This window comes from Otolemur garnettii, unplaced genomic scaffold (genome assembly GCF_000181295.1).
Source record: "Otolemur garnettii isolate 467f Iridium unplaced genomic scaffold, OtoGar3 scaffold00319, whole genome shotgun sequence".
Classification (NCBI taxonomy): domain Eukaryota; kingdom Metazoa; phylum Chordata; class Mammalia; order Primates; family Galagidae; genus Otolemur; species Otolemur garnettii.
Genome location: NW_003852714.1, coordinates 133,488 through 156,249, shown reverse-complemented (window position 1 = coordinate 156,249; position 22,762 = coordinate 133,488). Strand labels below are relative to the sequence as shown.

Sequence of the window (22,762 nt, the reverse complement as noted above, 5' to 3'; positions counted from 1 at the left end):
GGGCCTGACTGTGGGCCCCTGGACGAGTCAGCTGCTAAGCAGGACAGGCAGCAGCGGCAAAAACATCTGGTGAGCTGGATAAATGTCCTAGGCGGGCTGCATGTGGCCTGTGGGCCTTAGTTTGAGGACACCTGTTCTAGGGTATGAGATGCTAATCACCACACTGATACAGCTGTATAAGATGGAGACTAGAAGCCTCTGCCTTGTGGAGGAGACAGTGTTTTGTTTTCCTGACTTCTTTTTTTTTTTCTTTTTGCAGTTTTTGGCTGGCCTGGGTTTGAACCCGCCATCTCCGGCATATGCGGCCGGCGCCCTACTCCTTTGAGCCACAGGTGCCACCTGTTTTTCTGACTTCTTTACCCTCAAACCCTACAGGTTTGGGACCCTGAAGCTCTCCTCATCCTGCTTAATAGACATGCCTCGACCTTTCCAAACCATGTTCCTTGGCTACACAGTTGCTTTCCCAGGCAAGTATGTATTGCTCAAATCTTCCCAGGAGTGGCTGCCCATTTATCAGAGCACGAGAACTGGCCTTGCTCTAGGACCCTGAAGGCCAAGTCTGCAAGGCAGCCTTCCCACAATGGCTACACCAAGCTTGCAGCTGAACAATGAAAGCTCCACTCACCTGGGTGGCTCAGTCCAGGCCCCTGGGCGCTGTTCAAAATCCCTGGCTCATCCAGTCTCTCTGTATATAACTCAACCAAGTGTCCAGGTCCAGAAAATACCCACAGGGCAGGCTTTCTCTGTCTCCTAACTCTCTTGGCTGCAGCCAAGGCTGCACCATCTGGCCTCAACTCCAAAATGAGTACTTGCCACTTCTTCACTGCTTTCATCCTCATCGTCAGGGGTTCTGAAGTGTCCTGCTGCCTCCCTGTGCTCTCAAAGGGATGTTTCTGGGCAAAGCCCACAAGCCAGAGGTACCTGGAGTCTTTTCTTCTCAATCTCACCACGCAGGGCTATAAAAACACTGTCTCTAGTCTGCCATCTTCCTCTGTCCCTCCTGATTACTGTTTAAGATAAAGGTTAGTGTGGTCTTCACTTTGAATTCAATTGTATAATTTGAGTTCATTTTTGTTCCATTTTTTTTTTTAACAGAAGAACAGAACAGTCTTGGAGATGCTACTCTCCAAGAATTCTGTTCTCCAGAAACCAGGCCATCTGACAAAGTTTAGTGGACCCATCCCCGTCTCTGCATCTCGCTGACAGAGACAGGCAGCTGGACCCTCTTCATCCAGTAACAAGTTTAGAAAAGGTCACTAGGAAGAAATTTATTTTTCTAATCCTACTCATATTCTTATTTTTATACCCAGCTTATAGAGTCAAAACTATGTTGTAATTCTACTTCAGGCCCTCTTATTTATACTTAAAAGGCATGTGGGGTAAATTATAGGTAGATACTAAGACCTAATACCACCTCCTTTCCTACCCCCTGCCTCCTTTGTTATTTTTCTCTTCCATCTACTCTTCAGAATTCTGGTGATATAAGGATTGGTATCAATACTCAGTTTGTGGTTTTCTGCTCAAGCTCTGTTGTCTCTTACCTCTATCTGTGTGTTTTTTTGGAGTTTGGCAAAAGAGAATACTTCAAACTGGAGTGGTATAATAAAGAATATATCTGATCTTTGTCCCTATTCTTGACACAGCTTATAAAAAACTTGGAATTTCCTAAGTGATGGGGGGGGTCTTTGTTATGCTCATTAATTGACTTGTGGTGGGTACCCAGATAACTTCAGGGTGGATATTGGCCACCAAAGGACCAATACTGTGATTAGAAAATTGCAACTTTGGGCCAGCCCAACCTCCAGGGAAGGAGGTGGTGGGGCTGTGAATTGAGTTCCATCTCATGGCCAGTGAATTAATCAATCATGTGTATGCAATGAAACCCTAGTGAAAACTCTGAATTTCAAGGCTAAGTAGACCTTTCTTGGTAAACATACTGTTGTCCAGGGAGGGTGATGCACCCTGACTCCACAAGGAGAAGACATGGAAGCTCTGTATCTACGACCCTTTCAGACCTTGTCCTGTGGATACCCTTTATGATAAAACTGTGATCATACATATAGCACTTTCACTGAGTTCTATAAGCTATTCTAGCAAATTGTAAAATCTGATAATGTCATGGAAACCCCTGACTTTATAACTTGCCAGTCAGAAGTATGGGTGACCCCACCACCACCACCTCCATAGCATTTCCAGGAATTTTCACTAGATCTGAGCTGTTCACTTTTGACTTTAGTTTATAATTCATCCTTACTTTCAGGCAAAGAATAGGAAGCCAACTTTCCAACCTAAGGAAATGACACTAACACATTTATCTCTTAACAAACACTTGGTGAATTGAAGATGCTTACGGTAGTCTTGTAGTTTGTCCTCATCAAAACTGAATTTTTGCACAAACTTGTCCTAAAGTGTGTGTGTGTGTGTGTGTGTTGAGGAAGTAAGTTGTGAAAATCCTTTCAAATTTTACCTACACAAGGACTCTTTTCACCTCACTTTATGAGACCATCATTACCCTAAAATACCAAAACCAGGTAAAGACATTCCAACAGGCATCCTCAAACTACGGCCGGCGGGCCACATGCAGCCCACCTAGGACATTTATCTGGCCTGCTGGGTGTTTTTGCCACCACTGCCTGTCCTGCTTAGCAGCCAACTTGTCCCAGAGCCCGCAGTTCAGCCCTCCAACAGTCTGAGGGACAGTGAACTGGCCCCCTGTTTAAAAAGTTTGAGGACCCCTGCATTACAAGAACACTAGAACAATAGCTCACATGAATGAGAGGCAAAACTTCTAAATAAACCTTTACGAATTAAAAAATATATTAAAAATAAAGCAGATCAATGGTTGCTTGGGGACTCGGGGCAGGGGCTAAATGGAGGGATTATGGATGGTTGCAAGGGAACTTTTGTGGGTATCTTGTGAGTTGACTGTGATAGTTTCAGAAGTATATATGTGTGTTGAGAACATCAAATTGTTCTCTTTAAAAATGTGCAGTTTATTATATGCCAACTATACCTCAATAAAACTTTTTTAAAAAACAAGCAAACAACACCTTTAATCCTAGCACTCTGGAAGGCCAAGAAGGTTAATTTCCTGAGCTCAGGAGTTCGAGACCAGCCTGAGCAAGAGTGAGATCCTGTCTCTAAAAAATCATTGCCAGGCATTATGGTGAGTGCCTGTCGTCCCAACCAGTCTGGAAGCTGAGGCAAGAGAGCCCAAGAATGTGAGGTTGCTGTGAGCTGTGATGCCATGACCCTCTACCTAGGATGACAAAGTGAGACTCCATCTCACCAAACAAACAAACAAACAAAAAAGTACAGTTGCCCCTCCCCTGAGCACTGTGGCTAGCATCTGTCTAAACTGGGGACAGTATTGTTGGTAACTATGGCTTTAAACCTGTGGAGTCCTGATGCTAACTTCAAGTAGTTGGTATCAAAGAATTGATGTCAGAATAATGGTGTCATTGTCCCTCGTTTTAGCAGCTACCCCCAGGTTAATATATGTAAACCCTACCTCTGATCCTATGTGTTGTACATTGACAAGTTAAAATGAAGGAGGAAGAGCCCACCAATGTATTATGGGTGAAAAAAGCAGTATGTTTTTGTGACATGTACCTATTAATTTAGATGATTTTTAAATTTATCTATATGTATTTTTGTCGTATCAGAGCTTTGAATTCCTATTGTGAGTACTTGTTTGGGGAACTTCAAGTTATGGCCTGGTCAGATACTTTTAAGTCCCACATGCACTCTGAATCAGGTATTTCATGCCTGTAAAATTTTTTAATCTTAGCCAAAAAACAGAGTAAGTGGGACATGTGCACATGTGTGTGCATGTATGCACCTGTGTCTCCAAGTAAGAAGATGACTGCCTCTGTTCTGACTACTTCTTGAATAGGACTCGTAGGGGACAGGATCCTCCCTCAATTTTTTTCCTGAAGGGTAGTTACAGTTATAGCCCTCTTATTTCTTTTCCCTTGCTAGGTAAATTTACGGGCTATTTCATGTGGTAAATGTATCAGGGGCCACTTTAGATGTCAGCTGACCTAAAATGTTGCTCCCTGGGAGTAAAATTCTGTCTAGTCTGGACTTGTAGCAGCCACTGATCCTCAACCCTGCCCCTCATTTCAAAAGAATGACCTTCAATGGGATCTTATCTATAAAATACCACCAGACTCCCAGTCAAGGCTTTCTCGACCTTGCTCCCTTTCATACAATTCTACCTTTCTATCTCTTTCCGTAACACATTTTTTCAAGTCAAGGCCAAGACAAGAGTGAGGTAAAAAAAAATTAAGGAGGCATTCCTCTCTGGTGCCTCACCCTAGTCCAGGCCTGCTCCCCTTTGCCTGCATTCAAGCCCCACTGAACTACCTGCTGTTTCCCAACTATATCGTGTGCTTTACTACCTCTGCCTTTCCCAAAAATCTTTCCCCTCAAATTTGCAATATTCTTAAACCATTTTCTGCTTATCTTTTTAGGCTCAGCTCAAATTCCAAGGTCTGTTTGAAGTCATTCTGAAACCCTCACCCTTATTTCTTGCTCCTTGCTGGGAAGCAATTCCTCCATCCTATATACTAATTTTATTTGCCCTTATTGTAGTACTTTTTTAATGCCATGTATTGGAATCTTATTTTCTGAACAACACAAAACTAGTGTGGAGAGACAAGTAGCACAGAGAAAGAAGGTTGGAGTCTGGAAGTGTGATTCAAACCCTAGTCCGTCTGACTGCAAAACCTAAGCATATTACTACTTAAAATATTAATTAGTGTTAATATTAAGATTTATTGGGTGTTTTTATGTGCCTGACACTGTATTATTAACTCTAAATTTATTAAGTTATTTAATCCTCAAAACAAACATGGAGTAGGTGCTATTGTTGTCTCTATTCTGCATATGAGGAAGCTGAGGCACAGATTGGTTAAGTAGCTGAGCCAAGCTTGCTGAGTCGGTTAGCAGGGGAGCTGAGAGTCAAGGCTTTTTAGTTCGAATTTGGAGCTGGTGTGCATTACCTCTGTGCTGTCTATTCTATATCCCTCTGATGCTAGTTATCACTAAAAGCCTCCATAATCATCATCACTGTCTTCATCATCAGATTTTCTGTTCATTATTGCCTGTAGCAAGGTAATTTATTCATCATAAAGAAACTTAATCCTGAGTGTTATTAGACCTCCTGTTCCTTATCCCCTTTCCTCTGTATATCAGCCTATTCTACCCTTTCTGTCTTTCCCAACCTAATGGTCTATCACCATACATCAACTTTACTATTCTCCTACCTCATCATCTTGGTGCCTTGTTCACTGTCCTGGCAAAACCCAAACTCTCTATAAATTCCAAGTATCTACTTCTTTCCACCTGTGTTGCTCAGTGTACCTGGTAAATATTAACCAAATCTAACTTTTGACACTGTGAATGTCTTTCACAATCTCAGTATAATCCTCTGAATAAAAAGCAAATAGCCTATGATATCATTATATTTTGAATGTTTCACAAGGATGAACTTGCACACAATTCTCTTATTTGAAACTAGGCTTGTCTATTACCTCAAGTGTTTAATGTATCTCTGGACCCCCTAGATAAGTAAGAATTTGGGTTCTGCATGAAGCTTTCCTTTTCAGCATGGAGCAGAAGCCAAACACAGTTGTCAGACCTTTTAGCTGTCAAAAGGCCGGGTGTTCAGAATCTGTTTTCTCTTTCACTAGGAAATATGAATTCTGCCACTGTCGAGATAGGTACTCACTGATAGATACATGTCAGGAATTCTTACTCATTGAAAAGCTGTTTGTGCCTGAGAAAAACATATCATTTAGAATTTTTATATAACAAGGAACTCAACTAAAACTAACTTAATAAAGGAAATTTATTATTCACAGATCAGAAGTACTGAAGTAGGGCAGCCTTGATAGTTGTTTGACTTAGTTAAGGACTCAGATTTTCTTTTATCTCCTTCTGCCATTCACAGTACCAACTTCCATCTTAAAGCTTGCTGGCTGCAATAATTCCTGAGCAAGAAACTTCTAGAGTAAGATGAGGAGACAATATTTTCTGATGCCCTTTACTTATGGATGAGGACATTTTCCTCAGAAGACTTTCTGCAATCTTTCCCAGATGTTTCATTGAGTAGAATTAGATGTTTCATTGAGTAGAATTAGATCACCACCATTTTCTGAACCAGAGGACTGGATTGCCTCTAGGCAAAAGAGATTCACCCCTGGAAATGGAATCAGCCTGTCAGTGATACATGACTATAAGGAGGAGGCAGGCATACCTATGCAAAAATTATGTTGTTTATGGTAAGCAACACAGAGTATCCAAAACACTGAGGTTACAGCAACAAAAAACACAGTGACTATGTTTTAGCAATTATGACCTTTAAAAGCCACCATGGAGTGCTCATATATTCTTTCTCTAGCCAACCCCATAATATGAATAGATCATAATTTTAAATGAATTAGAAAGACTTGATATATTCAGTTGGTGCAGAATATCCAATAGTTTTCTCAGCATGCACAAGAATCCTGTGAAGTATGCTATTGCCAGCCACTATTTTAAGAATGAAGAAACTGGATTATAAAGACATTAACTACCCTTACAAGAGTTAAATAGGTAGTGACAATGTCTTTATTCAAATTTTGGACTGCCTAGCTCTGAAGTCTGGGTACTTCCTCCTACTTTACTATGCAGCCTCCCTTTAGGATATATTTTCAGTGCTCAGAAACTGGTCACTCTAGTCAAAGCAAGAACCTTGCAATCATGAGGCAACTAATATAAATTGTACATTCTTTTTTTTTCCTTTTATTTATTTATTTTATTGAGTCATATACACATAGATCATGAATACATTTATGCATATGTGGGGTACAATGTGTTTTTTTTAATACAATTCAGAGTACTTACATCAAACTAATTAATAGAGCTTCTGCCTCATTTACTTGATTTATTATAAAGTGTAGAACAGAAATTGTACATTCTAGTAGGATCATGTACTGCCTCTTGGTGGTGGTGGTGACAGAGATGACTTTATTCTCTTTAGGTTAAGTCATTTTTACTCAGACTTCATTATCAGAAAATTTGATTCAGTTGACATGAATTCTAATTTTCACTCCAGCTTAAGAATTTGGGGGCTGAGATGTCAAGTTCAGGGAGCCCCCAAAATTTCCTATACCTAGAAAAGAGCCAATATTTATGGAATAACTGGGTTTTCAAGGCCAACGTTATTCCTCATTCTGACATTCAGCTGAAAAGAAGACAAAGGTAATGTTCACTAGTCTTTAGCTACCCTGTTAAAACCCATACCCAGACTTCTACTTTCAGCTCTGACCTGTAAAGAACTTGGAAGTCATTGCTCCTGTACTTATAGTCAGAAAAAAATCTGAACAAACTAAGAATCAGTGACTTTTATCAGACCCCTCAAGAGAACTCTGGTAATTGGGCAAGTGGCTACCCCAAATTCTGGAGAAAAAAAAAAAAAGATCAAATCCAAAGAGTCATGGCCTATCTTTACACAGAGCAAAAACTGGTGGAGACTTAGATAGATAAGAAACATTTAAATAATAATTTTGATGAATTGCTGGAGATTTAGTATAGAATACTATGAGAGTGAGAAACTCCTGGGGACCTGCAGTCGGGAGGATGGTCCCACAGTTTCATGGGCTTTACCTCCAGGAACTCCACCATATTCTCACAGTGAAGATCCCAGAAAGATTCCCTTAATATTTCTGGCAGTGGGAAGGGAACTGTACTCTTATGAAATATATCCAGAGCTTTCTTCATAACAAAAGATCACTCTGAAGTCAAATAACTTAACTAGAGCATTATACCAGCTGAGGGAAAGGCCTTCCTCCTGCTAAAGCCCCTTATGAGCTTCTATTTTCATGGAAGGGAGAGAAAGTAACTAAAAACACTTGTGAAGGTCACAGGAACACAGACCCACAAAAGGATAGAATTTAATCATAAGATTATAGACCACTTCCTGTCCTCCACACTTTATCACCAAACAAGGCTCCCATGTAACAGTGGACAATAGCTAAAAGAGCTGCAGGATGTAAACTCTCTGAGAAGAGTAGTTAGAAAAGCCCAAAGATAAGAAAGGAGACAAAAACAAGGACAATAGAGGAATTTGAAATCTCTGGCAGTTACGCAAATACTAAGCACAGTTCAACTCCCAATCAGCTTGACATAAAACTTCTAACTAAAGGTCTATTTACCCCAGTTCCTATAACTCAATATATTGTATCTAGCTTTCAATACAAAATTACAAACATGCTAAAAGGACGGGAAAGGCACAGTCTGAAGAAAGAAAGAAAGCATCAGAACCAGATGACTCAATATAATTCAGATGCTGGATAATCAGATAAGAAATTTTAAAATAACTATGATTAGTATGTTAATGTCTCTTATAAATAAAGTAGACAACATGTGTTGGTGTGACAGGGCACAAAATGGATGACACCTACTTTCAATTTGCATTGAACTGAGGGACCTGGGGAGGCCAACACCAGCAAGCACTCTGCACAAAGAAACAAGAGTGCAGCCCCTCTGAACGTTCCTCACTGGCTTTTATTAAAAAATCAGGCATGAGAAAATATAGTGCAGTGACAAGTTTGGAGAGAGAGTCAAGGTTACAAAACAAGCAGTTTTTCTTTAACTGCATGATTGAATTCTTAACACATTTCTGTTTACTGAACTTCTGTCTTGCCTGGTCTTATCACTGCTAATATATGACTTAGGGTTGGGACAGTATGCTGTGTCTAGTATTATTTTCAGTACTCATGGCCAGCAGTGCTTCTTAGCTTTTTTCCCAGATTACTCTGTCTCTACTGCCTAGCACTTTTAACCCTATTCTTTATCCTACAAACATGCAAGAACAGACAGGCATTATAAGCAAAAATATAGAATCAAAAAGGAAATACAAGAAATCCAAATCACTAGAGAACTAAAAATAGACCTGCCATTCGATCCTACAATTCCACTATTAGGTATATACCCAGAAGATAAAAAATCACATTACAATAAAGATGTTTGTATCAGAATGGTTACTGCAGCCCAATTCATAATTGCCAGGTCATGGAAGAAGCCCAAGTGCCCATCAATCCACAAATGGATCAATAAATTGTGGTATATGTACACCATGGAATACTATGCAGCCCTAAAGAAAAATGAAGATTACCTCCTTCATGTTTACATGGATGGAACTGGAAAATGTTCTTCTTAGCAAAGTATCACAGGAATGGAAGAAAAAGTATCCAATGTACACAGCCCTTTTATGAAACTAATTTATAGCTCTCAAATGAAGGATACAACTTAATTCTAGCCCAAGAATATGGGGAGAAGGGCGGCTGGGTGGTGGGAAGGTGACCGGAAAGATCACCTATATTTCTGTCTAACAAGGGTACAAGTGAACTTTTCTAAAACTAGAATATAAATGTTTTGACACAATGACTATGCAAATGACATGAAATTTATGTGAACCAGCTTGATGAAAGTATTTCAAAATGTATATGAAAACACTACACTGTACCCCATGTTTGCATTAATGTATACAGCTATCATTTAATAATAAAAAAAAGAAATCCAAATCACTAACAAATAAAAAATATCATTGAAGGGCTCATGAGTAAACTAGATATAGTCAAGGAAAGAATCAGTGACTCTGAAGATAGATCAATAGAAAATTCCAAACTGAAATGCAAAAAGAAAAAAAATTAAAACTATCAGAACGGAACACTGAAGAACCATGAGATGATTTCAATAGGTAAAAACATATGCATAATTAGAATATCAGAAGGAAAAGAGTAAACTGAAACTGAAGAAATATTTGAAGTAAAAATCACTGAGAATTTCCCAAAATTAATGACAAGTATTAAACCACAAATTCAGGTATTTCAGAACATACCAAGGAGGACATGAGCAAAAAAAGTATACTCCTAGGGCATATCATATTCAAACTTCAGAAAGACTAAAAGAAACAAAACAAAAACAAACAAAAAAACCCGGTACCTAAAGAGGAGCAAGAACAAGAATTACAGTGCAGGCTCAGCACCCGTAGCACAGTGGTTATGGAGCCAGCCACATACATGGAAGTTGGCGGGTTCAAACTCGGCCTGAGCCAGCTAAACAACAATGACAACTGCAACAAAAAATAGTCGGGAGTTGTGGTGGGTGCCTATAGTCCCAGCTGCTTGAGAGAACCTAAGAGTTTGAGGTTGCTGTGAGCTGGGATGCCACTGCACTCAACCAAGGGCAATACAGTGAAACTCTGTCTCAAAAAAATTTACAGTGCAGAAACCATGCAAGCAAGACTGAAATATTTACAATATTGAAAGAAATAAATCCACCAACCTAGACTTCTATGATTAGTGAAATTATCCTTCAAATGTGGAGAAATAATTTTTCAGACAAACAAGAACTGAGGATATTCACTGACAACAGATCTGCCCTGCAAGAAATGTTAAAAAGTTCTAAATGTAGAATATAAATGTCTTTACACAATAACTAAGAAAATGACATGAAGTCTATGTTAACCAGATGGATGAAAGTATTTCAAACTGTATATAGAAACAACACACTGTACCCCATGATAGTATTAATGTACACAGCTATGATTTAATAAAAAAAAAGTTCCTCAGGGAAAATGAACAATGATATAAGTCAAAAACATATATCTACATAAAGAAAGGAAGAGTGTCAGAGAAGGCATAAGTGAAGATAATGCTTGCTAGTGCGCTCACCATTCTTGTCAATTTCCGTGTGTTAGGAGCCATCTTCACATGTCATGCCTGGGTACAGTTTAACCAAAACAGAAAGAGGGAATTTTTTATTTTATTTATTAAATCATAAACACATAGATCATATATACATTAATGCATTTATGGGGTACAATGTGCTGATTTCATATAGCATTAGGAATGCTTACATCACACTGGTTAATATATACCTCATCTCGTTTACTTAGTTATTGTGTTAAGACATTTATACTCTATACGAATAGATCCAACACGTACCCTTGCATTATGTACCATTGGTGTGATCCCACTATTCACCCTCCTTTGATCTGACCTCCCCCTTTCCTTCCCATCCCCCCCACTTCATCCTTCATCTTGGGCCATAGTTGTGATCTACTCTTCATATGAAAGTGTGGGCTCTGCACCTGTGGCTAAGGCACCAGCCACATACACCTGAGCTGGTGGGTTCGAATCCAGTCCGGGCCCGCCAAACAACAATGATGACAGCAACCAAAAAATAGCCAGGTATTGTGGCAGGCACCTGTAGTCCCAGCTACTTGGGAGGTAGGGGCAGGACAATCGCTTGAGCCCAGGAGTCGGAGGTTGCTTTGAGCTGTGATTCCATGGCACTCTACCCAGGATGACCGCTTGAGGCTCTGTCTCAAAAAAAAAAAAAAGTGTGAGTGATTGTAAATTGGTTTCATAACAGTACTGAGTACATGGGATATTTTTCTTCCATTCTTCAGATACTTTACTAAGAAGAATATGTTCCAGCTCCATCCATGTAAACATAAAAGAGGTAAAGTCTCCATCTTTTTTTAAGGCTGCATAATATTCCACGGTATACATATGCCACAATTTATTAATCCATTCATGGGTTGATGGGCACTTGGGCTTCTTCCATGACTTGGCTATTATGATTTGAGCTGCAATGAACAATCTGATGCAAATATCTCTGTTACAAAGTGATTTTTGGTCTTTTGGATAGACACCTCGTAGAGGAATTGCAGTATCAAACAGCAGGTCTACTTTTAGATCCCAGAGTATCCTCCATATTTCTTTCCCAAACGAACATACTAGCTTGCACTCCCACCAGAGAAAAGATGGAATTTTCACTCTCTTATTCTGAAACCACTATTTCTATTAATGTAGTCCTTAAATGCATGTAATAATCTCACCTATAAAATGTATTGTAGGGTTGGCGCCTATGGCTCAAGCAGCTAAGGCGCCAGCCACATAGACCTGAGCTGGTGGGTTCAAATCCAGCCCGGGGCCCACCAAACAACAGTGATGGCTGCAACCAAAAAATAGCCAGGCATTGTGGTGGGCGCCTGTAGTCCTAGCTACTTGGGAGGCTAGGAGAATCACTTGAGCCCAGGAGTTGGAGGTTGCTATGAGCTGTGATGCCACAGCACTCTACCCAGGAGGACAGGTTGAGGCTCTGTCTAAAAAAAAAAAGGATTGTATTTTTAAGCATAAAAATCTGTTTTCCCTTTTTATAAGTGAGTTATGCCTTCCAGTTTTAGAGAATGTGAACAATATACTATCAAAAGTGTTAAAATATGCTAATCATATGTAAATAAATTTCATTGTAAAATAATCAAATAATACAAAATATATCATATACAGAAAAAAGGAACGAATCTTTCTTTACAAAACACACTCCATCCTTCTCCCCTTCAGAGCTAATCACTTAATAGTTGGTGTGAACATATTCCATATCTATGTATTACAAAGTACATGTTCCATAAAAGGAATATATATTATTCTACAATTTGTATTTTCACTTAACTTTGTATTAGTAGTTGTTTCCATTTTGGTATATATAGAGCTACTTCAGTTTGATATCATAGTAGGGTAGAATAGTACCTTATAAAATAAATGTGCCATATTTTGTTTAACCCTCTCCCTATTGATGGCCATTTATTTACAATCAATTGCTAATACTAAGAATGCTATGTTTAATGGATATTTTTGTACCTCTCTTCTTAAAGCATTATACTGGAGAAAGAAAACTCTCACATCAGAATCTGTAGGCCAATGTCTTCTGTAATTAAGAGACTGTATTAAAGTTTTAATACTATTAAACTTAAATAAAAGGACAAAATCAACAAGAACAAACAAATATTACAAATGTTAAGAATCATGTCCTAAAATGATTCATCAAAATTAGGGTGACGATTGAAAGTTGTTTATTTTAGTATGACTAGTATTTTCTAAGACACATATATCAGTGTGTTAGATTAAGGGACCTCCAAAAGGAATATCAATGACCATGAAAAAGGATCATGAATTTTTTTTGTTTATGGCTGTATTTTAAAATGGAGGTATCACTAGTATTTCTAATAACAGTGTGCTTTAGTACTTGCTTCACAATCTCTGTCCTTTCTTTTCGCTTTCTTTCCTCCCTTAAAAAACTATTTAGAAAGAAGCTCCTTTGTGGCAGACTGTGAGCTAAACCCTAGGGTTATAGGCAACAAAGATAAAGACACATATATAGATTACTATTGGTCTGCAACCAACAGAGGGTACCATGGAATTCCTTTTTTTTTTTTTTCACACAAAGTCTCACTTTTTTGCCCTGGGTAGAGTGCCTTGGTGTCATAGGTAACAGCAAGAAATCCTCTTGCCTCAGCCTCCTGAGTAGCTGGGGCTACAGATGCTAGCAACAAGGCCCAGCTAGTTTTTCTATTTTTAGTAAAGAATTGGTCTCCCTCTTGCTCAGAGTGGTCTTGAACTCTCGACCTCAAGAAGTTCACCCACCTCAGCCTCCCAAAGTGGTAGGATTACACGCCTGAACCACCCAGCCCTGTGGTACCATGGAATTCTATAACTCAGTAGCCTCACCTCCTTCAACAATTCACTGAATTGTGTACTATGTGCTAAGGATAAAGCTATGAAGGAGATGGAAAATGTACCCTTCGTTCATGGAACTTACACACTTAACTTGAACTCCCCCCTGCTTGGAAGGGAAAGTCAAAAATTCTATAGAAAAGAGCCACATGTATTCATTAGGGTGTAGGGCTAAGATAAAAGGAGTTGAGATCTTGAAGAAGTGCATGGTTGTGTATTCTTTTCTTTAAAAAAACAGTGGAATAGGAGCCAGGACCATCCCTACCTGGTGCCTGACACTTGGCTATTGGGCAGCAGAAAGAAAGGACTGTGTGATCCTGACAGAGAAAGGTCCTCATTTGTGAGCAACTGGTGACAGCACAATGCCAAGTGGAGTAAGAAAAAGGAGCCTGGCGGAATGAATGGCTCTTGGTGTAGACCAATGGTTAGTTCCCTAGGGTTAGAGGTCAGGTCTAGGCAGTGGTGTGGCCTTTCTGGGGGCTCCCACCCAGTTCACTTAACAGTAAGTGTACCTTCCTCCGCTGCTTGGATACACGAAGCAGTAACACAAAAGTAAGGGAAAGCCACCTTAGAGCTCCAGGGCAAACCTGGTTCGAGACACCCCCCCATCCCCGCTTCCCCTCTGAGCCTGCAGTCCAGACACCCTTCCCCCATTAGCGTCCTGGAAAGGTGATAAGCTGGCCAGGAAGGGGGAGGGGAACAGCGAGTCAGAGTGTGGGGTGCAGACATACCAAGGGGCAGCTTGGTATCCATCCGCTGTTACTCCAGCACTGCAGTTCCCGACCTCCTGATCCTGCCCCTTCCCCCCGCCCCCCGCCGCCCGCTGGTCCCCGAATTGTAGCAACACCAGAAATGTGGTGGTGGTCGCCACGTTAGGGTCCGCGGGGTCCTACTGAGGCAGCCTGGTGCCAGCCCACCCCTCAGGCTGGGGCTCCTGGTGGCCCCGCCCACCTCTGGTCGGAACTACGGTGGGCCCGGGAGGGGGCGTCGAGCACTTCGCGCCGTATCCCTCCGCCCCCTTCCCGACACCCTCGAGGCGAGCGGTTCTTGCCGCATCCTGCGTAGCCCCTGCCCAGTTTGCTGCAGCGGCGGGCGTGGGGGGCGGGCCGCCTCTTTGCAATTCTGATCGCACGGAAGGCGGTGGGAATCCGGGCGAGTGAGCAGCCAGAGCAGAGCAGAGATCCAGCAGAGGAGAGGAGAGGAGAGGAGGGGAGGCCGACGACCTGGGCCCTGAGCCTGGGAAGGCAAGTGGGGGTGTTGGGGGTGCGTGGGTGGTTCCCCTCTGTTGACCAGCTGGCAGCTTGTACCCCAGACCCTGGCAAGGAGGCGGCGACTCGGTCGGAGCCTGTCCCCGAGAAAGGTGTGCGGTGCCCGGGACCCCTGGAGACGAGGGGGAGACGGCCAGCGCGGGTCAGGCCAGGCCAAGGGCGGAGGGGGTGGCCAGAGAGGCACCGTCAGGTAGTCTAGAGGCGAACCTCGCGGACAGGGCTTTGAGGGGGAGGCTGCTGCGGGAGAAATGGCGGAGCGGGAGGCGGGCTGAGGGGCGGCCGGGGAGGCCGCTGGGGACAGGGACTGTGTAGAGGCCTTTGCCCAGCTGGCGGGCGGTGGGTGGTGTTTACTACTCTGGGGCCTAATTCCGGTAAGGCGCCCGTTGGGCCCCGTGTCCGGGGTGCTGTCCCTTCTCACAGGTTCCAGGTTGAAGTCAAAGTCTCCTGTGTGCATGGTAGTTTTAGTTGATTCTACACATGTGGAACTGTGAGTGATTATGAAGATACCAAAAGGAAATATTCATTTGCCTTTCCATACAACACTGTTTTCTTGCCTTTACTATTTAGAGTTCCACACCCGTTTTAGTGCAAACAAACGGGCAGGATGAGCAGTTGGTCGAATTTCACAACATGCCTGGGTCCGTGTACATAAATATTAATCCACCCTTCTCATTCAGCATGCCCATCCACCTTAAATAAATTGTTGACCTGTGGGAATAGGGGTTCAGAGTAGAGAGGAAATCTTTCTGAAAGGGTCAATTTATAACTTGAAATTAATCTGCCTTTTTAATTTTAATTTTAATTTCTGATTCTAGAAATCCATCTCCAACTGCAGACACCCCTCTCAGCCCCTGTCATTTTGGAAAACAGTCCCGCAGAAGAATTCATGATATTTCTGACGGTGAGTGTCTGAGGAGCTGTGAAAGTTGGGAGGCTCCATTTGTATAGTTCCTGATTCTCCAAAAGGAGGTATTAGAATTTGAATTCAAGAATGTGTCCATTAACCTGATGTCAGTATATTGTCTTGTTTTGATGAGTACTTTTCCTTCTTAATGTAGGATGGGACTCTTCTCCAGCTAGAAGAGTCTTCTTTGGTGGGGAGGATAGAATCTTCTGAGGACTCCGTCAGTATGGGCAGACTGGCATAGGTGGTCAATAAGGAACATCTAGGTATGCATGGGAGGGGAGGAAGCATGCAAAGGTGATATTGAAGCAATCGTCCCTAGTAGCTTCCCTGCCCACTTTCTAAATACAGTTGCCTGTGTTCCACTATCTCTTCCAGTGCCTCATATTTTTATTCATGGAAAGAGATGTGGCCTCTGCTGGGAAAATTATTGGCTTCAGAATTGGAAGGGGGTGTAATCAGGTTGCAAATCTTGGGAGGATGGCTAGGGAATTACTGAGGAGGAGTAGACAGATGGAAAACATTTAATGTGGCTTTGAATGTACAAAAATGTGTTATAATCCTTGTCATGGGTGTTAGGTCATCTTGGTCTCTTCCGTTTTCTTTTTTTTGCCTTTATTTATAAATCCATTCCTTTCTATATTTCTGTAGAGATCTATAGATAGCTGTTCATTTGGAAGTTAATTAAGAAAGAGAACAAAAACTCTACATTTGGATCCAAGTGGGTGTGAGCATAACAGTCCTGTCGATTGGAGGTAAGGGGTGGCTGTTGGCAAGATCACATCTTGGATCCAATGTCTTACAGTTTTATAGACACCTCTGTGTTCACACATGTGCAGTTAATGAGGGTGAGATGAGCCAGAATTGTGCCTACAGAGTAATTGGTAGATACTGAGGGAGGAGGGAAGTAATGAGGACCAAGAGGGCCAGAGTATTACATAACTAAAACTTTAGATTTTGAAATGCAAGTATTGGGTTTAGAGTTTGGAGTATATATCTGTCTACCAAATACTCAAAATTTCAATCCTACCTGTATTTTTGTCCATAGGTCTGCATACAGGTCGACTATAGGCTAATCAACACTGAAAGCAAGGAAGGAGAAAAAAATCGTGCCTTATCAGTGCAGGTTGGTATGCGACCTGTCTGGCAAAATCTATAATACAAGGTCTAGCGGTATATATCAGCATGGGTCCAACGGGGCCAACCACTCCTTAGCCTCTCGTACTCTCAGCAAGTTTACCTACCATCCTTGTTCCTATTTGATGCAGAGAAAAGAACGGTAGTATCTGTGCAAAATACTGGAAGTGTGCGAGAGACAAAAGGAGGTAGAATTTTCTACTAATTCACTTCTACCACACCGTCCATTTCTCTTCTCTTATGTCCTTTTGTATGGCTATCTACATAGAGAAGCACAGTTATAGGTGACTCAAAGCCTCCATTTTTTTCTTCTACGTTAGGTCCATCTTCAAGGCTGTGGTGGCTTTGGATTGGCAGAAGATCATTACCTTCAACAGGTCTGCATTTTGGAACCATCATCTTCCACATCCTGAGCCTGCCTCTACACTCTGTCTATATCATTGACAGAGACTTTTGTGTTTGGAAAGGGGACTGTGTGACTGCTATACTGAAAACTGACTCTTACTTGTGCTACCAAATTTAGCCCTGACCCAGTGGGAGAATTTTAAGACATCAACCTGGGGCACATTGATAACTGAGGCCAAGACTGTACAGGGCTGTATAATCGAGCTTCAACCATGACTGGGGCTAAGAATAAGAGTAGAACCCAGGCTAAAACTGAAAAGAAGGCTTGCGTACAGGCAAAAGCTGCAACAGAGAAGGAGGCTACTCCTGTAGTCAGGCCTGTAGCCAAGACTCGGGTCAAAGCAAAAGCCAAATCAGCATCTAAGTCAGAGTCAGTGACAGATACAAAAGCAGTGCCTAAGAACAAGGTTGTTGCTGAGGTGAAGGGAAGAGCCTTGTCAGAGCCTAAGACGCTCGTCAAAGCCATGGCAGATTTAAGTCCCAAGGTTGAGAATGAGGCTACCAGCTCCACATGTAAAAATGAGATTTGTATTGATTCCTGGTTCTGGTGTGGGGAAGAGGCCAGTATCAATTCCTGGTTCTGGACTGGAGAAGAGGCTAGTAATTGTTCCAGTGCTAAGAATGAAGGCAAAGATAATTCAGTTGCTCAGGTCTGTGCTAAGGAGTTGGAGCCTGTGGCTGGGGCCAGCCATAAGTCTAGGTCAGGGGCTGAGGAAGAGGAAGAAGAAAATGTTATTGGGAACTGGTTTTGGGAAGGAGATGATACTAGTTTTGACCTTGATCCTAAACCTGTGTACAGGATAGTTAGGCCTCAGCCTGTGGATGAAATTAATGAAAAAAATAGACCTAAGGATTGGTCTGAGGTAACTATCTGGCCCAATGCCCCTGCTGTAATTCCAGCAGTGTTAGGATATAGATCCCAGGTCTCATGTGAGACAAAGCCTCCTTCATATCTTGTTTTAGCTTCAGCTGAGGAAAATGCCCATTCTTTGCCTGCATCAACAGCCTGCTCTTCTAGGAATACTCGCTCATTGTCACAGCCTATCCCTGAGTGCCCATTTGGTTCAGACCCTTGCATCCAGACCATAGATGACATTAGACGCCAAATCAGGATCAGGGAGCTAAATGGGATTAAGCCATTTGCTTGCCCTTGCAAAATGGAATGCTACTTGGATTCTGAGGAATTTGAAAAACTTGTTAACTTACTTAAGTCAACTACTGATCCTCTCATTCATAAAATAGCCCAGATTGCAATGGGTATCCATAATGTTCATCCATTTGCTCAAGAATTTATTAATGAAGTAGGTATAGTGACACTTATTGAAAGCTTGCTCAGTTTTCCTTCCCTTGATGTGAGAAAAAAGACTGTAATTACTCTGAATCCTCCTTCTGGGGATGAAAGGCAACATAAGGTTGGATTACATGTTAAGCATATGTGTAAGGAAACTGTGTCATTTCCCTTAAATTCACCTGGACAGCAATCTGGATTAAAGATACTAGGGCAACTGACTGCTCAGTCTGTCCATCACTACATTGTTGCCAGTTACTTTTCAGAGCTTTTCCATTTGATTTCTGTGGGAAATTGTAAAACCAGAAATCTTGTTTTGAAAGTACTTTTGAATATGTCTGAAAATCCAACTGCAGCCAGAGATATGATCGATATGAAGGCATTGGCAGCATTAAAACTCATTTTTAACCAGAAAGAGGCAAAAGCCAATCTTATTAGTGCAGTGGCCATATTTATTAACATAAAGGAGCATATCAGAAAGGGCTCAATCGTAGTTGTTGATCACTTGAATTATAATGCACTCATGGCCATTTTCCGAGACGTTAAAGGGATTATTAAATCAATGTAAAATGAGCCAGAAATAAAAGAGAGCATATTGAACCATCTTCAAACTCTTAGCAAGCTGTATATTCCCAAAGAGCCTTGCATCATGTTTTGGTTATTACAGTGTGCACACTATTTGAGCTAGATCATTTGAGGGTATCAAATGAATAATTACATCTTGAGCTGAAAACATAAATTAATTTTTATCTTTTCTAGATTGGTACTTTTTAACATTTTACTTGAGAAGATACTGAACCATTTCATTATAAGTAAGCCCATTTGTTTATTAGTATCTGCTTAGATCCATTTATGTTTACAAATGACAGAAAAGGAAATATCCTTAAATTAAGGCATATATATACAAAGATAATATCTAAGAGTGTATGTACATGTGTGCACACATGGGTGAGATATTCTCATTGCCAAATGTGCCCTCTGAATATGTAAAGAGGCAGGGGTTGCTATAGGCCAGTGGTTCTCAACCTTCCTAATGCCGTGACCCTTTAATACAGTTCCTGTGGGTCGTGACCCACAGGTTGAGAACTGCTGCTATAGGCTATTTCATGTAAGAGCAATTACTGTTGTCACCTTATCCTGGATATACCAGACAATAATTCAACAACACAGAAATGACCCAGAATCTCAGACAAAATGTAGTGTTTGGTCTTTTTTTTTTTTTTAGAATATTCAGAGTTTATTGATAAACATAAAAAAACTCTACAAAAGTTAAGACAAGCCTTAACAGTATAGGGGTGATGGGAACAGCTCACCAATCTTCACTTAAATTTCTACTTCTTATATACCTAAAGCTACCCTTTTTCCAATATTTGGCTACTACGTTTGTAATTCTTAAATTGTTAAGCTTTCTCATTTGTGTCAAAGTCATTTCACAGAAGAGAAGAGAGAAAACATTTCATGAATGTCTGTTTTGTGCCAAACACTTCGTTGGCACTGTAGCATACAAGTTTTTTCCCCCCTCATAGCAGGCAGGTGGCATAGCTGTTTTACCTGATACTAAAGCCAGTCTCACTACCCTACTTTACAGTCCCCCCTCACTTTTTAGTTGATGTTCCTCAATGCTCAGAGACTGGTTTTAATGGTTTAACTTTGTGGTAGATAATGTCCCCTGCCAAGTGTTGCAGTTCTTAACTTCCTCCAAATGCATGTGTCCATTAGGCATTTGGCTAACCTGGCTGGAGGTCAGGAGAAAAGTCTGAGATGAATGTGTGGATTTTATCTGTAGTATCTGGGAAATACTAGATTCCCAAAACATTGCTCAATGAATAAGATGTAGATTAGGAGTCATCTGCAAGTGAAATTTGTTATCCTTTGTATCCATTTGTATTTTTTTTCAGAGAGCTTTAACTTTGCTGTACATTGCTTTATATCCAGTGTTTAGAAAGGTAGGTTTTATCCTCCCTGCAAAATCATACCCTGATATTTGTAACATGTATGATTTATTCTCCTATGTGCCACAGGAAAGGCCTAAGGGCTTTTTCTTTCACCCTGGCTCATTTTTGCATAAAAGTGTATGGAGTAAACTTAAGAAAAATTCAGACTGAGAACTCTAGCTTCAACAACCCAAAACAGGAAAGCTAAGAGAGAGGCTGTTATCTCAACTTGTAAGACAGTGGTTTCTGAAATCCTACGTGGTCCAGAAAGCATTCCCAGAACTTTCAGGCTATGGTTTTGTTCTCTAGACTTGTGATAGGAATTACAACCCCGGGTCTGAACTAAAGAGAAAGTCTCTTCTTTGTGAAAATATGGGGTTATGTACTTTGATATTTTGAGACAGTTAAGAAATTAAAGCAAGATCATTCTGTAAATATGTTTGTAACTTGCTCCCCTACTAACTATATTGTGAACATTTTTCCACGTTAATAAAATATGCCTTTGATTTTTGAATCCTTTAAATGTTTTTCCTGTGTTAACACTGGTGTATTGTATTCTTTCATTGCATATTCTCTTTTTCTTTAATTTTTTTTTTGTTAAATCATAGCTGTGTACATTAATGCATTTATGGGGTACAATGTCCTGGTTTTATATACAATTTGAAATACAACAAACTGGTTAACATAGCCTTCACTGTACTTTTTAAATTATTGTGTTAAGACATTTATATTCTACACTTAGTAGATTTGACATGTACCCTTATAAAATGCACCATAGGTATGGTCTGACCAATTACTCTCTCTCCACCTATCCTCCCTCCCCTCCACCTCCACTTCCCCCTTCATCTTGGGCTATAGTTGGTATATAGCTTTCATATGGAAGTGTGGTTGGTTATATATTGGTTTCATAGAGCTGAGTACATTGGATACTTCCATTCTTTTTTTTTAATTAAATCATAGCTGTGTACATTAATGCAATCATGGGGTACAGTGTGCTAGTTTTATATACAATTTGAAATGTTTTCATCAAACTGGTTAACATAGCCTTCACAGCATTTTCTTAGTTATTAATACATTTATATTCTACACCTTCCATTCTTGAGATACTTTACTAAGAAGAATATGCTCCAGCTCCATCCATGTAAACATAAAAGAGGTAAAGTCTCCATCTTTTATTAAGGCTGCATAATATTCCATGGTGTACATATACCACAATTTATTAATCCATTCGTTGGTTGATGGGCACTTGAGCTTCTTCCATGACTTAGCAATTATGAATTGGGCTGCAATAAACATTCTGGTACAAATATCTTTGTTATAAAGTGATTTTTGGTCTTCTTGTATATTCTCTTAATATATAATATACACAAAGTCTTTGGCAAAAATAGAATATAGTACTCTGTGATACCTTTCTTCTTAATTATCTTCCCAATTTAGCATTATATGGATCAACCAAATGCTTTTCTTTTAGTAGCTTTACTTAGATAAAATTAACATACATTAAACTGCATATTGTGTTTAATTTTATAAGTTTTAATGTAGATATACAAACAAAACCCTAGTCACAGTCAAAATAGTTAACATACCCATCACCCTTCTTAATGCCACTTGGTAATCCCTCCCTCCTGTCTCTCCTGTGGCCATACCTTAAGCAACCACTGATCTACCTTCTAACTTGGCCTTGCATTCATTTTCTGTAATTGTATATAAATGGAATCATTCAGTGTGTATTCTTTTCAAGGGGAGAGGTGTGGCTTATTTCACACAGCAGAATTATTTGAGATTCATCCATGTCATTTGTCTATTAATAGTTCATTGCCAAATTATTCCATATGTCTTTACCATAATTTGTCAATTCACCTGTTGGTGGACACTTGAGTGGTTTACATTTTGGCTATTATAGTTAAAATAGCTGTGGGCATTTGTGTACAATTGTTTCTATGGATGTATGTTTTCATTTCTCTTAAATACATAAGAGTGGAATGGCTGAATCATATGATAGGTATAGATTTAATTTTTACATTTTCCAAAGTGGTTGTATGATATTCGTACAGCAATGCATGAGAGTTCTGATTGTGCCACCTTCTTGCTAACACTGGTATGATTAGTCTTTTTAATTTTTTGTATATTTCATTTTAGTTCTAATTTGCATTTACTTAATAACTAAGATGTTGAACATCTTTATACGTATATTTGCTATCCATATATCTTTAGTGAAGTATGTGTAATCTTTTGCCATTAAAAAAAAAAAAAAA

General features: G+C 40.3%; 1 protein-coding gene across 3 annotated transcripts; it reads left to right on the top strand.

Annotated features, from left to right (window-relative positions):
• The first annotated feature begins 15,641 nt into the window (after positions 1-15,641).
• On the top strand, positions 15,642-21,002 carry BHLHB9 (basic helix-loop-helix family member b9). 3 transcript variants are annotated; one of them, XM_023509046.1, is made up of 5 exons: positions 15,642-15,740; positions 15,898-16,009; positions 16,395-16,498; positions 16,792-16,869; positions 17,201-21,002. In XM_023509046.1, the coding sequence occupies exon 5, from the start codon at positions 17,498-17,500 to the stop codon at positions 19,139-19,141; it is 1,644 nt and encodes a 547-aa protein (XP_023364814.1). In that variant the 5' UTR covers positions 15,642-15,740; positions 15,898-16,009; positions 16,395-16,498; positions 16,792-16,869; positions 17,201-17,497; the 3' UTR covers positions 19,142-21,002. The 3 variants fall into 3 exon arrangements, with proteins under 3 accessions (XP_023364814.1, XP_023364815.1, XP_023364816.1); XM_023509047.1 differs by lacking the exon at positions 16,395-16,498; XM_023509048.1 differs by lacking the exons at positions 15,898-16,009; positions 16,395-16,498.
• Positions 21,003-22,762: the final 1,760 nt, after the last annotated feature.

Coding starts and splice junctions, on each gene's coding strand:
- BHLHB9 (XM_023509048.1), top strand. CDS start 17,498: ATGACTGGGGCTAAGAATAAGAGTAGAACCCAGGCTAAAACTGAAAAG.